At 41.0% G+C, this 16,157-nt stretch overlaps 1 protein-coding gene across 1 annotated transcript in view; it reads left to right on the top strand.

Moving 5' to 3' along the window:
• csmd2 (CUB and Sushi multiple domains 2) overlaps positions 1-16,157 on the top strand; it is a 206,680-nt gene that overhangs the window by 141,684 nt on the left and 48,839 nt on the right. The window contains exons 31-40 of the mRNA XM_034545807.1: positions 1,194-1,388; positions 2,129-2,245; positions 4,110-4,223; positions 8,345-8,440; positions 8,958-9,161; positions 9,864-9,988; positions 12,897-12,993; positions 13,735-13,839; positions 14,450-14,568; positions 15,980-16,049. Of these exons, the coding sequence (XP_034401698.1) occupies positions 1,194-1,388; positions 2,129-2,245; positions 4,110-4,223; positions 8,345-8,440; positions 8,958-9,161; positions 9,864-9,988; positions 12,897-12,993; positions 13,735-13,839; positions 14,450-14,568; positions 15,980-16,049 (1,242 nt within the window). The remainder of the gene's footprint in view (positions 1-1,193; positions 1,389-2,128; positions 2,246-4,109; positions 4,224-8,344; positions 8,441-8,957; positions 9,162-9,863; positions 9,989-12,896; positions 12,994-13,734; positions 13,840-14,449; positions 14,569-15,979; positions 16,050-16,157) is intronic.

Here is a 16,157-nt window from a genome sequence, read left to right as displayed (position 1 = left end):
AGTTCTGTTCACAACCACGAAAAGCAATCAAGCCCAAACCGAATATGTCGCTCTGTTTCAGTACTTCTGTACAGACACACAAAAAACAGCACAGACTATTATTTTGAAATAACAGCTTCGGAATAGTCATTATTATATAGTCATTTATATAGATAAATAAAGCTTAAACAGTGGGAAGTCAAAGAGCAAACACAATTAAAAGGATTTGACTATTAGTCAAGACGTGTCCAATTTAGATGCAACTATATAAATTATTCATCATTGACACGCATAATTCATTCTGAGACAGATAATGAAATAACTTTTGTAAATACTATTGACATGAGAAGGAAGAAACATGCCTTCTTTGTTGGTGTCCCTATTCACCTTCACAAATGCGAACATTGTTTCAGTGTTTCCTTGAAGTTTTATTTCAGATATTGAGGCACATAATTGTAAGAAAACATTTGACTCCCCTTCTCTCTTGTATGTGCGTGTTAAGTCATCAAATATAGAAGTTTGCTGTGAGACAAGAGTGAAGTGTGTTTAACATTGAACTGAATTGCTTTGGGCATTTTCTCCTATGTCTATTTTAGCTGTAAGGGTGTGATGTGTGGCAAATTGACAGGCCTCCTCTCACATGCACATTTTCAACCTAAGAACAATGTAATGGTAGATTGAGCGAGACATCTTTCTTACGACCTCAGGAGTGGTGATTGATATGTGGGTAGATGCAGTGTGTGAGTGTGTCGAGGTTGAGTGTTGGTGTGTTCGCAAGAGAGAGCTTGCGTATGTGCATTGTCTTCTCTAGTTGACTGCACAGCGAAGCGCTGTGTGAGAGACGGTTGTGTGCAGTCAGCAGACCTCGGGCCAGAGTGTGCCACTCTCAATCAGCTGCCTGTCTGTCTCCCCAGCCATACATACCTCCAGCAGCCACAGATGAAAGGGCACCGTCAAGGGCTAGAGAGAAAAGTGGCAGTCAGTGAGATCTATTTACTGAAAGAGGAAAGCACAGGCTTGCAGGAAAATGGGAATGAGCACAGAAAGCGACAAAGGAAAGGAAGTCAGAAATGTGAGAATCTCAGGAACTTTAGGCAGAAAAACAATTTCTATTCTAGTATCACCGCTGCAGCTTGATGCAAAAATCCTTTCATCGACTACCAACACACACTCTTTCTGTCACTGATTTTCCACCGTGTTACCTCTCTCCACAGAGAACCCCAGGGAGTCTTGCTTCGAGCCGGGACTGGTGCTCAATGGGACTCGGGTGGGTGCCGACCTCAAGCTGGGATCTACTGTCACCTACCGCTGCGACAGTGGCTACACACTAGAGGGAGACCCAACCCTCATGTGCATCATGGGGGGAGACGGCAAGCCGAGCTGGAACAAACCCAAACCCATCTGCATTGGTAAACACTGACATCTGGAGACAGCTGTTAGGAACACAAACCACTTATAGATTCATCACATGTACACATGCACGTATCATCATGTGGATGTTGCACAGCGCTATGTCCTACAGGTATATGTGTAGAGCTGTGTGGGTTTTACTAATGTTCATAGATGTGAGGGTGTAGCTTTAATTTCATCGCCAGTTTGAAGAGAGCACTGTATTTTGCATATCTGCTCCTCGCACACACGGCTTCATCCCGGCTGTTCTCTGACATTCCTACGACACGACTGACAAAAGCTGTGCGTATTCCCCCTGAAAAGCTGGTAAAAGATCCCCGGGATAACCGTATCTGACTCTCGCAGTGTGAGGCCTCGGTTGCATGTCAGGTGGGATACATGTACACACCGTACGCTTATTTTCACACAAGCAAAGCACACTGACATATGTATGGGAACAGCTCTTAGATTATTTTGAGAGCATTTTTAGGGGCTTTAAGCAGGAGAGGAGTTTCGGGCCTGATCTCACCAAGGCTAACCCAGAGGGACACTTGGAAAATATTGCAATTTCACTGTGGCAAACACCAGGGACATCTTCCACCCAAAACCCAATCAGACAAGAAAAGTAATTTAGGAGTAATAGAACAGAGGGGATGGAAGAGCAAGAGGTAGTGGAGAAATGGAATCTTGCACTATTGGCTTCAGACCGTCTTTCTCTGTCTGCTCTGTCTCTTCATGTCACATCTCCGTGTCTTTCTAGCTCCATGTGGTGGACAGTACTCGGGTTCGGAAGGAGTGGTCTTGTCTCCTGGTTACCCTGGCAACTACAGCAGTACACGAACCTGTCTGTACTCTGTGGTGGTGCCTGAGGATTACGGTAAGACAAGGAAGAGCACTGTAATATTGTATTTGTTTATTTTTATCCAAGCAGATTTTCAGTAGTGCATGTTTGTGTGTGTCTGCGAGTGTGTGCACGGGGGGGTAATTATGTTTGTTTATTTATGCACAAAATGCCCATATCAGACTTAAACTATGCTCAGGTGCCTGACTAAATTCCACATATTATTTCACTGTGCAAACTAATGAAAGTAAGGAGAAAACTTTTTTTCTAACACCTAAATATTCTTAGCAGCAGAGGTGTAGGAGGCAACAAGTTTGTGTAAAACTTGTATAAGCTACCTCACACTTTGTCTTCTTATATTGCAATTAAAGGGCTTTAGTGTGAGGTTTCCTGAATGCAATTTCTTTTTTCATATTTTCCTACACACAGTAGAACCACACAGTGATGGATAGTTCCAATATCAATTTCGTCTTATTTCCATACACATATTTTCACATTACTTTGGTAGAGCAATTTAATCACTATCTTACACACCAGGCATACAATATGTCTGGGTCACACATACACACACACGCACGGACACACTTACCGCACACCAACAAATAATTGGTGTCTGGAAGATCCAGAGTTCCCGGAGTTTCACTATGTTTTGGCATTTCCATCTTAAAGGTCACAGCTTGCTTCCAATATGTAATCTGATACTCGAGGAGCAGCAAATTATTCAGAAAGCAAAACAATGCAGAAGTATGACACAGCTCAAACATGCAAATTCAGAATCAAATGTTTCACTTAGTTGCCCACGAAGTCTCACGGCTTGACTTTCTGTCTGTCCTTCTCTCTTTTTTTATCTCCTGCTTCCTTTTCTCTTTCCTCAAGTTATCAGCATTGTGCCTCTCTCTTGGGAAGCTCAAGTCTCATCATTGTAAAATTGCACCAAACCGCAGAGGCCGGCATGTGTTTTGGGTACTTAACCCTCGTCTTTTGAATGTCGAGGTCATTATGCCCCTTCAGAGGTCTGGCGCTGCTCCAAAATGACTGGGCACCCATTCTTCTTTGATCCTGTCGGCAACATATTTCACTCAATGGATTCAAAGCGTGACGGGGAATTGAAATTATGAAAGTCAACATTTGTATTTTCCGAGAAAATGACAGATTGGCCCAAGGCAACGTACTTTGTCGTGCAGAGCCACACCATTCTTGCCGCTTCTTATTAGGCTGATGCACTTGCCCTAAGCTATTTCCCCCCAATGCAGAGGACTGGGTTGCTGTCAATGCAACCACTGGCATCTCTTATCATTAGATGGAGAGGAAGAGGATGTGTAGATAAAGGAAACCACTGAAGCTAAGTAGGAGAACACAGACGCTGAGTCATGTTCATGAGTAGCTGCCATCAAACCTAATGGAGAGCACAAGTGCTCTGTCCCCTTTGCCCTCTCCCTCATCCTCTTCATCGTTCTCTTCAACTTGCTATATAAGCAAACCAGACAAAGATTGGATGTGAAAGCACTGATTATGTGGAGTAGTAGCGGTAGAAAGGATGAAAGCACCATCATGGAGCTTTAGCCCCACATTGTACTACAGTTGGGCTGTCATTGCCAAAGCCTTTCATCCACTGACAAGCAATCAAGCCCAGACAGGATTGTTGATCGACTTGTGTAATGTAATATTTTGGTTGTGTTGTCATAACTGCCAGTATTATCCAGCTCGCTTTAAAGAAGACATTTGGTTTGAAATTGCTGTTGATAATATACATATAGTGAGTACTTTTTTAATGTTTTCTCTGTGTTATATCAAATGGATATCAAATGGATTTTAGAGTTTCCAGTGAGAATTATGCAGCAACACATGTTTAGCTAATTTGCTTCAATGTCAATTTTCTGTCCATATCTGTCTTTTATAGTGGTCTTCAGTCAATTCGCCTTCTTCCAGACGGCTCTGAACGACATCGTGGAGGTTTATGATGGGCCGACGCAGCACTCCCGTATCCTCAGCTCCCTTTCTGGAGCGCACACAGGTACTTTAACAAAAACAATCTGGGTAGTTACTAAACTTAAGGTGGGTGGTTAATATAAGCTATTTACTTTGAAATTCAGGTTTGCAAAACATGAATCATACACAATTGTGCAGGTATTGTTTTATATTCAGCACCAGTATTTACCAAATCAGCAAATGAGATTGGACTGTTTGATCTCCTGGCCATTATTTTGTACATGACGGGACTAAATATATTGTTGTCTGAGCCGTATCCCTTTCATAAGGATCCAGTTAAACTCGGCGACAAATTGCTGACACAGGCTGAGCTGCCGTGGCTGCAGGTGGGCTCCAGTGAGCTGTAAAAAGAATTAAACAGTAACAACAACAGGGTCACAGGGATAACATAAACCAACACATGTTAACTCTCAGGATATCTGCGCATGCATGTATGTGGGCAAACAGGAGCGCTCGCACGCACACACTTAAACACCTGTGTACCTGGTTTAAGCGAGGGGAAATTATATATAGATATATAGCGCTCAGACTTGAAACGAAGACACCGTTTTAAAAATGCATTAGCATAACCGCGACTTCATCATAAATATGAAATTGCAACCTTAGAGCACGGGTAATAAGTAAAAAATAATGGCTCAACTGTTCAGCTTGCATGCAACAGTCTTAGCGTCAATTTTACAAATCACAACTTTGTGATAATACCATTATTTTTGTTGTTATTTTATTTAAACACTACAATATAATTTAATAAACATCCACAAATGACATGATTTTTCATGATTTTTCTCAGTCACAAGCCTATTTTCCATGAACACTAATGATATAGATCTGTTGATTTCTCTCCATCCCAAACCAATGTTGTGACCTTAATACAGGCAACAGGATTTCAAACCTTCACAAAAACATGACCTAAATCAAATCATTAATCATCCTACCCTAATTTTAGTTTGTTTCTTAATCCTACAATCTAGGTTTCAACTGCTCCCTATATGACTACATGAAGTAAGGATTGCCAAAATTGCCATGGGAAAAGAAGTGCATCCCCTATTAACAATAATTAAATGGAGCAGTTATACGTATGATAATGGCAAGACGGCAAAAGGGATAACTGTGGTGAGGTGAAGGAGAATGAATGATTTCTGTTCTAACAGTGCTGTGATATTGCTTGTGATAAATGCCACAACCATATTGATGGGCTACACCAGAAACAGCTTGAGTAGGTGAGGTTCAACCTTTCAAGAGGGGTGAAGTGTAAAAGGGTGTGAGTTTAGGGCAGCTCTCCATCTCATCCTGCCCTGTGGCTTGACAAAAGCAAAATGATTACTTTGGTTTGTGTCCAGGGTACCTTCAAATCCAGTTTACAGCTCAATAAACCGGCCGCTATATTAAATGAGGACTCCTGGTGGCAGGTTCACAGAGCTCTCTAACCATGAATGGCAGCGCATGGCTGGCACACTTTGGCAAGCGAAAGGAGAGTTTAAGCTCATACAGGCGGTGCAGCTGAAGCTGAACTAGTGCATGCAGGCATAACTAGCAGGAAGTAGGCAGAAGTGTGTACCTGCATCCACCATACAGATACATCAAAGCTCACAAATGAACTAGCATATACATCTGCAAGCTTATAAAGCAATAAAGTCACCCATACGGTCCAATATGCAAGCTGTCATTACGTGCAGTAAACATATTGCCGGTAATGGGAATTTTAGTGGCTGACGGGATATTAGTGTCACGCTTTGTAAATCACAGTTGTCAAAACATAAAATAAGTTTCCTATGATTATCCTGACCCTGGATAGCATATTACATTATTCTAGTCTAAGTAAAGCATCCAACAGTAAGGTTTCATTACTATCATGCGTGGTGAGGCAAATCCCTATAGTTTTGAAATGTAAAGGCATTGATTGTGAATTTTCCAAGGCAGTGGTGACAGACAGAACCAAATGAGGAAATGGAAAGTTGAACAAGAAAATGAGAAAAGGTGGGAATGAGAAAAGGAGACAGCGTGTCGGCAGAAAAGGACTGAATCAAGAAATCAGTGATATTTATCTAAATGCAAATTTTTGAATTATTTTTTTTAAACCAATTCTCACTCTTTTGGCCATTATGTGTTAGTCGGATTCCAACTACATTTAACTTTCACCAATTTAGCTTCTTTCGCAAGCATATTGTTGAATAAATGCAAAACACTTATTTATAAGATGTTCTTATTCATAAAAGTGTCCTCCTGTAATCCGCACAGTGCGGTTCTTAACACCTGTTTGAGTTGTGGTTCAGCAGCTGGAGCGTTAATCTCTGACATCTGTTCTCCATGACTGCTGAATCCAAACCGGGGCATCCCAACAACTGCCGCTGAATTTTGGCTACTGCCTTCCAGCCAAAGTCATGGTTTACATTTCATACACATACAGAATCTTTTATAGGGCAAAAGCTGAAAAGTGGCCAGAGGGTTCACAAGTTGCAAATACCTGTCCCGCACAGCACCTTATTAAACACTGTCACCATGACAGCACACAGATAGGGCTTCTAATAAACTACCCAGCATGCCTCGGGAATCCTACAGTGGAACAATCATGGTGAAGAACACGCTGAGAAAAACTGTGCCATTGGAACTATCTCTGTACACGCCACTAAAAGGTGCAGAAATATTCACGCACGCTAAAACGGGAGCTAAACATGCATACACAGGATAGACTCACTGACACAGACACACAGATGTTGCCTCTGGGATGCATGTCTGACTTCCACTACGGTGTGACAGCAAGCAGACACAGAGTAATGAGATCCACTGCAGAGAGCCAGTCAGCAACACACTGAGAAAAAGAGACGGAGATGCTCACACTCTGTGTCATGTTTGACATCAGTCAACAAACCCTTTTCCACCACAGTGGAGACATCATGGGGGTGTTTAATTACACTATGAGCTGATGAGTATAGCAGGTGGTCATAATATTGTAATTGACATATGAGGATCTGATGTATGTATTATTATTATTATATTATATTATATTTAATTGTAGACATATAGGCAGCACCATAAAGTCTTGAACCCCCAGAAATCGGTAAATTGTGCTCAATTCAAAGTTTAGTTCATGGATATGGTATCTTGTCGAACAAGTTAAATTAATTTCACACAAAGAACAAACAAACCACGAATGAAAAGGTCTGTCTGGTTTGGTTTTCATATGCCATTGAAAACAAAACCCAACTGACCAAATGTGCTGTTCCAAAACCTGGTAAAACAACAAAAACCTGGACCGTGTTCTTGATTTTCGAACGTTTGCCAGCCACGAAGCCAGCCTCACCTTGCCATGTGACCTTGAAGTCCACTCTGCACAGTATGCTGTTAGACTTACTGAATATCAGCAGGAGCTTGATTGTGGAGGGCTTACAGGTGATTAGCCCAACCAAGAATTCGATTCCGTATTGATGTACAGTCAATGAAGTTAAGTCAGGGGAGGTGTGATCCCTGCAGCTGCTTCTTCGGCACTTAGGAGTCTTGCTGCACCATTTTATACCAGCTGCACATTCTCCAGTAGTGATTTGTTATTTGGGTATGTGAACAGAGAGTCACAATAGTCCAGCTGGGACAAGACAAAGAAATTAACCATAAATTATATTTCTGCGCTGGGAAAAACAAGAAGACAGCAGTGAGCTTACATACTCTCCAGGGCTCTTATGTTGATGAAAAGTAGCTTCTGAACTGCAAGAACTGTGGTCAGAGGCTCAGGCGTACATGTGATACAATGGTACCAGTGCCAATGATAAGGACTCCCATTTAGTCACAAGAAGGGGTCGGCTGTAGCTCATGGGGTGAGTGGCCGTCCCGCAACCACAAGGTACCCGGTTCGATCCCATAGTTGCATGTCGAAGTGTCTTTGAGCAAGACACTGAACCCCCAGTTGCTCCCCGGGCATAAAGTGGTTGCCATCCATTAGACATAGCAGATGAGCATAATGTTTGTGAAATATATGGATGACCTTAATAATTACCATGCATTTGCATACTCGGATATGCTCAGTATGCCTATATAAGGCCTAAAGACATATTGTACTTGCATCACAGTAGGTCCTTCTGTGAAAGGCTAATATCGGGGCAGCACTTTGCTCAAAAAACGTGACAAACTGACTTTAATTTTTCCCCATCATAGGCGAGTCATTGCCATTAGCAACCTCCAACCAAATCCTGATCCGCTTCACCTCCAAAGGCCAATCCAGCTCGAGAGGATTCCACCTGGTCTACCAGGGTAAGTGTGTAAACGGGCGCACACACATACATTATACTATCTTGATTCTTTTGAATTACAGAGTTATTTCCAAAGGATTCCCCATCATCCACTACACTATTTCAACTAGTGTGTGTGCATGTGTGTGTGCGTGCGTGTGTGTGCACGCTCTGGAGCATAAACCCTGTAGAATTATAGCAATCTGTTGAAAAGATTTTGTTTAAACTCACGCCCCTCTCTTCCCCGAAGAGGGACATTTCTCTTGAACTGTTATTTTCCTTAAATAACGCACTTTACCAGAAATGACATTTCCAAAGGCAAGATAGCAGCTCTGGAGAATGTTTAATGATTAAATAATTAATTTTTTTGTATTTTATTTGAAGTAAGCTGAAGCAACCACAATACAAAGACTATTGTTAAATCCATCGTGGACTCACTATAATCAGCAAGATGCTTATTTCATTCTTGGAAACGTCACACATAACGACTTCATGTCAACACCTGCAATCAGCTGGTTTTTCACTCTGTTTCCCCAAAGCCGTGCCACGGACCAGTGCCACCCAGTGCAGCTCAGTCCCTGAGCCCCGGAATGGTCGCCGTATGGGTAACAACTTTGCTGTTGGTGCTGTGATCCGTTTTGAGTGCAGTCCAGGTTACATGCTGGAGGGGCCCAGTGCCATTGAATGTTTGACAGTTCCCAACGCCCTGGCACAGTGGAACACCTCCATACCCAGCTGTATAGGTAGGGCATGCATTCTCAAAGACAGACACACACTCTCACCACTCAGTCTGGGTTTGTTTTGTTTATCTTGCTTTCTTTCCTTATTCATTTTTGTGTCTTTAATTATTGTGTTAGCTCTCTTTATTTCCATACCTCCTTCTGTGTCCCTCCCACTTGATGACTAACACTCTTGTTCCAGATGCAAGCTGCCAGCCATTGCCTGTAGCAATGCAGCAATATTCAGCCATGCACAGGTGGCAGGCTCTGCTCAGTCACAAATGCACACATTCACACACACAGACACACTCATATGGAGATATACAAAGGAACACTCTCACTCACACACTACAGTACATACAGCTGTAGCAGATGCTCCTACGCTGTCACCAGATGTGTAGATGTGCTGAACGAGTCTAGTATAATGCGTCAGTATGTTTGTGTCCGCTTGCATGTCCAGGTGGTTAAGTCTAGTTGTGGTTTAAGGATCACATTTTATTGGGTGCTAAAATCAGATTTTTCTTTAAACAAGCTGAAAATGTGAGAACTATAATCAACTATTTTGTCATTATTTTGTATTTTGTTCATCCTGTTTTCAATGATCGTACTTGCAGATTCACATCAATGTTTTGTATCTATAAACCTACTCCTGCTGCATCTTTTTACATCCACATTGGTACACATTTGTTACACTGCTCATTCCTTTTTCATCCTTTTCCCCTGCAGTGCCATGTGGAGGCAATCTGACCCACCGAACTGGCACCATCTTGTCTCCTGGCTTCCCTGAGCCTTACCTCAACAGCCTCAACTGTGTCTGGAAGATCACCGTTCCTGAAGGATCAGGAATCCAGGTTTGCATGACTGGCATCAACGTTATCCCGTTTGACAGAATTGTAATAATCAGATCACGCAAAAACGTGTTAAATCTTGAGTAAATCAGAGGCAGATTCTGCTGTGTTAACCACAGAGTATAAATACATTACATCCCTTCTAACTCATCCCAAATACAATCACGTATTTCCCAACCACATGAAATCCAAGGAATTAACGCACCGTTTGTAGAACATAAATATTGAAAGACGGGATAATAGCCCATTCAAAAACTGTGGAAGAGAAATTCAGTTTTGGAAGATATACTACATTATACTACAAATGGAACTTATCTTCACGCAGACTAGATTTGAAAAGTGTTATAATAATGCAACTTCATAACACGATAAAACACTTGACTTACTGGCATTCAATGTAATTCAGGGTTATATTTATCTATTTCAGCAAGATAGTTTATCAGATTGTATCCATTAATGATATTTCTGAGGATAATCTGCAGCATATTGACAAACCTTATATTTTAAAGCGGTCTTTGGTCGGGCTGTCCATCAAGTTGTAGCATTTACAATTCTCTTGGTACAGGAGAGCTGCTGCATGAGACTAGAGACTCTACAGATGCTCAGAATTTAATTTGTAAGATCACTATACCAGAAACTTAAGATTGCACAATTGGAAAATTGGAAAATTAATTTGTATATAATTACCTGTTCAATTACTTTACTTTTCTTTCTTGGGAGTTAATGAATTTTGCATATTTGTATTCATTGATGCACGTGCGATGGAACTTTACCAGGAACCTGTGCAAGGTCCCTGTGGATCTGCCGGAAGGAAAGTTTTTAGGCTTATGCTTCAGCCTCCGTGGCTAATGACCTCAGTGCAGTCCCTCGGCTATTAGCTCCTCCAACTCAGCTGGCTGTCCTTGCAGGTCAAATACACAAGATGGCCCACAGGTGCACTTAGCATGCTGCACTACACACTAACATCTCACTAGCTAGGAGGTGAAATAGACCAAGAATAAGAACAGAGGGCTGGCTGCGCGCACACTCTCAAGGACAACAGCATGACACAGGAACGTATATATATACCAGAGTGACAACGGTATCGTTAGGAAATGATGTATGAGTGTTTGTGTTCTTTGGACCACCCAGACACACACTCAAACTCGCTGCAAAAGGGTCACGCCTACGCTTCCAAAAAAATCCGACATGCTCAATGTCGAGGGTTTTCTGCTCCGTCTATACTCCCGATAGCTAAATCCTCCTCATCCCTGCTATTTCAAGTCCACCTCATCTCTTTCACGCCGTCATTGTCTTTCCCTCTGTTGCTTCCCTTCTACCAGTTAGCAGAGACACATTTGATTGGAGTATCACGATCCAGAAGAGAACTTAAAGGAGCGAGGTGCCTTGCCGGCACATTTGTCGTGGCCCCCCTAATGAAAGATCAATCTACGATCTGCCTTGTCTCCCCGGGGTGCACCAGAGCCTCAACCGCCCCTTTAATTGGCTCGTATCTGATCTATAACCATCAGAGGCAGAGGAGAGGGCTGAGTGATAGAGTGAGAGGGAACAGAATGGGAGGCTTAGAGAGTAAAATAATGGAATGATATAGAATGTTGAGAAAAATGGATGGATTTTAGCTTAAGACAGAGAACGAAGATATAGTAGATGGCAGTGCATTCCCTTTCACCCATTTGTAAATGGATAAGGGACTAAATATGTTCCTTTCTTGTCCTTGGACCTCTCAAAGTGCTGCACACTTAATGTCAACATTCACCCGTTTATGAAGTCATACACTGACGGCAAAGGTTGCCATGCAAGGTGCCACCTGCCCATTAGGATCTAAGCTAATGCACATTCACAGACCAATGGCAACGCCTTTAGGAGCAATTTGGGGTTCAATATCTTGCACAAGGACACTTCCACAGCCAGGGATCAAATCACTGATCACCAATTAGAGAAGGACCCGCTCTACCTCTCACTTCACTTTAATTTGTTGGGCAATTGTATTTATTTGAGGTACGCCTTCCACTTCCTTTGGTTAGTATTTAACAGCAAAATAAATTGTACAATCCCATGTTTTCAGCATTCTTTGTGAGAATCCAGAATGTTATTCCTAAAGTTTTGCTTTTTTTCTCAAGTGTTGTTAGAGGACACAGAAGCACTTATTTAGATGTCAGTCTGCCTTTCTTTGAAAAATATCATCCAGCGTTCTCTGCAGCTGTCATACAGTTTTCTTTTTAATTCATATCCAATATCCACCGCTTGACACATTTGAAATCTATATAAAAGCAAGCATACGAAACTATATATGTATATTATTCCCTTCTATTGAGAAATCTGAACTTGCTTTTTGTGAAGTCCCCATAGCTTTATTGATTTAATGATCACCACGTATCTTCTTAACAATATTAAAAAAAGCAAAAAATAATTATATATATATATATATATATATATATATATATATATATATATATATATATATATATACAAACATACATTTATATTATTATTTATATATATCGATATTATATGCGCTTCAAAGGTAATCCAAACTATCTTTTTTCCTGTGAAACACTGAATGAGTTCAGAGGAGAAGATCTGTGACTTTTTGCATACCTTTTTATTCATAAAAATAGCTTTGTCATGCTGGATAGCCTGTAAGTAACATTTTGAAAAGAAGCTCAGTGTCAGGGCGGAGTGCTCCTCTAAAGGGGAGAGTAGTTACAAGCCAAATGGCCATGTTTTTGAGTTCTTCACTGTTATCTTTTTCAGATGCACCTTGTTTTATGTTGTGTTCCCCTACTAATCAATCTTCAACCCTTCAACCTTATTATTGATGTCCCTACGCATACACACCCTTGGTCGTACTGTTACTGCTCTGCTCCCTGAAGCCCATACTTTAGTGTGTCTTTCTTCTTCCCTGTCTCAGATCCAGGTAATCAGCTTTGTCACAGAGCAGAACTGGGATTCGCTGGAAGTGTTTGACGGAGGGGACAACTCTGACACCATGCTTGGCAGCTTCTCAGGTATTGTTGTATTTGCTTACATGTGTGCATTTTTTAGTTTTTCTTTATCATGTTTTCAATGTTTATTACCACCTCAACCGTGGACATAAAACACGTGTACCTGCCTAAAGCATAGTCAAAGCAACATAATAGCCTCATCAGTTTTTACAGAGCAGAATACAACCTCAAACACATATTGTATTTGTATTACAATACTTAAAACGGGGGCCTCGTGTGGCACAGTTGGTATTGTAACATTGCTTAATCAAATACAGAGTGGAAACAGGCAGCAGATGGAAGAGGTTAAAAATTCCAAACTGGTTGAGCTTCTGAATTGATCCTTTGTTTACAGTCTCGGTCTTACGACCCTCAAAGTGCAGAAAAGGCAACAGGGAATTCTCCTTTTGTACTGTATGTGCTGGGAACCCGACCGAAAGTAAATGTTAGATGCACCCTGAAGTAACAAGGGTGGTTGCGGTATTTTTGATAACTTGTTTTACGAGCTGAGTACATACCCACACATTGGAAGATACTAACTGCTCTGTTCTTTGTGTCATTAGTAGGCCACACTATTATGCATCTGCTTTTCTAAATATTCTAATAAACCGTTACACAATCATTCAGGCGTTCATCTTTGCTTAATGTCCACACAAACACATGCAGACACGCACACCCTACAGTCATAAAATGTACAAAGATTTTTTTTGTGTTGCTCTGCAGGAGATAGCATTGCTAAACTACACTATTAATCTTCTCCCCAAGGCACCACGGTCCCAGCTCTTCTTAACAGCACCTCCAACCAACTCTACCTCCACTTCTTCTCTGATATCAGTGTGTCTGCGGCAGGATTCCGGCTGGAATACAAAAGTAAGTGGGGGAAAAAAAAAAAAGCCACTTGATGTAAAGTACCAATGCCCTGAGGACTAGTATTACAGGACCAGTGTGTAGCATTTTGGGGATACATTTGCCAAAATGTAAAAAAATATTTATAACTTTGTTTTTATGAGGTTATAATCACCTGACTGAGAATTGTTGTGTTTTCCATAACTTAGAATGAATCGTTCGTATCTACAAAGGTAGCGGGTCCTCTATACAGAGTCTTCTTTGTTGTAAAGTGAGCAGCGAAGTGCAAAACATTGTGCTGCAAGCTGCCGTCTAACTTCCATTGCTTCTAAAGTAGGCTTTTGTTATTATGGTAGGGATGGCCTGTGAACGATGCAAAAGACATTACCAGGTTTTTTAGAACGATGGCTATCGTTACCTCAGTCTTTCAAAGGGGAGGAGTGAGTGCAACCACACGGCTAGAAGCAACCAAATCCTTTAAAATCAAATAGGAGTTCTTGCTTGTTTCTCCTTCTATATTACAGTTACATTTCCATTGTAATGTTGAAGCCTGTCCTTCATGTTTTTATTATTGTTATTATATTTTCCTTACTTTTTCGCTGTTCATATTGTCTTTTTTGTATCTATTTCTCAGCGGTGTCTCTGACCAGTTGCCCAGAGCCTGTTGTTCCTATGAACAGCGTCAAGGTTGGGGAGCGTCTTCAGATGAATAATGTGGTGTCTTTCCAGTGTGAACCTGGATATACTTTACAGGTAATATGTGACCAAAAAACTATTGATGCTCATCCACTTTTGGCTTCTTCAGTTATTAAAGCAGTTATTTAAAAAAAAGAGACTAAGGTGGACTGGATTATGAAGCCAGAAACTTCAGTAGTTTATTTCAAAGTTATGTTCATTTCTCAGCCCCACTGAACTGTATTTCATGATTAAGGGGTGATTATGATGTATTTCATCCACCCTTTGTTTCCCTTAAGTTGCTCAAACACCAACAGCAAAAGGCAGGATAAGTCTCAGAGCTTCCTCTGGAGTCATCTGGGCTTCAGGGCTTCATCTGGGTTTAGTTCACACAGACACCATTTGAGAGTTCCTTCACCATTCTATACGACACAAGACCATCGGGACTTGTCCAATTTGCTGTGTCCTAGAGTTTTGTTTAGTCTGATTGCAGCAAAACCATAATCAGATTTTACTAAAAAACGGTTAGCAGGAATTATTCAATGTATGCTTCTGTCTGGATAATCAAACAATAACTGCTGTTATTTATGGGAGTTTTAAGTCATGCTACTACAATGCATTCATGTAAATAGATAGAATATTGCTTTTCTCCCAGTATTTGCAGTAAAAGCATTATCGAGGAGAAGTAATGTAAAATATCCTTAAACTCATTAAACTTCTGGCCAACATTGACTACAGAATCACATTTGATTGTACAGGTTTAATTAGTTATGCTGTTAAAACACAGATATCCTCCATATTCTTGTATGCAGAAGTGCCTTGTTGCTTCCTACACATATCTACTTGAAAGTCGATGATTAATTATTGTTACATCTGACCTAAATTCAGGCCGCAGGCTAAGGTAGATAAGCCAAAGAGGAAATTAAGATATCATCCGTCAAGCTTAAAAATACTTAAAGTCTTTATCAACCACTCCAGTATCAATCCTTAAACAGTGAGTCAGCTACAAATGTACATTATAACAGTTCAGAAGACTTCACCAGCTTGTTGTCTTTGTGTTCATTTTAAACTCATGTGACTCATTACAGTGTGCCAGGCGTTCTCTGACTACAACACATTTTCAGTAAAGGTCAGCTGAGTCAGCCCATTATGTTTGAACAACATAAATTGTTGTTGTAATCAAATGTTTTTTTTCCCCATCTTTATGGCAAGTTAGCTTTGAAACTCAGATGCAGAGCTTTCTGATTTTTATTTTTTTGTAATGCTCATTTTGGCATTGCAACAGTAAGTGATCATCCTAATATGCCAGCGATGCTCCCCATCTATTATTCTCTGACACTTTAGATAGATGTAGTCATTACACCGCCACAGGAAGTCATGTGGAGACAGGCAACAGGTTCAAATAATTGGAGCAACAGTCGAGCGACAGAGGGGGGGACATTATAATTAATCGCCTCTTTTTTTGTTGTTCTTTGCCCGCTCCTTGCAGGGGAACTCACATATCACCTGCATGCCTGGAACCGTCAGACGATGGAACTACCCACCTCCTCTCTGCATAGGTAAAAATATCCTCTTTTCCTTTATTTGCATCCAAGTCTTGTCTTCTTTCTGGTTCGTCTCTATATCGTTCTACATTTTTTTTCCTTGGAGACACGTTACCTTGCAAA

The sequence above is a fragment of the Cyclopterus lumpus genome, chromosome 11, assembly GCF_009769545.1.
Source record: "Cyclopterus lumpus isolate fCycLum1 chromosome 11, fCycLum1.pri, whole genome shotgun sequence".
NCBI lineage: Eukaryota > Metazoa > Chordata > Actinopteri > Perciformes > Cyclopteridae > Cyclopterus > Cyclopterus lumpus.
This window is presented reverse-complemented; position numbering and strand designations above follow the sequence as displayed.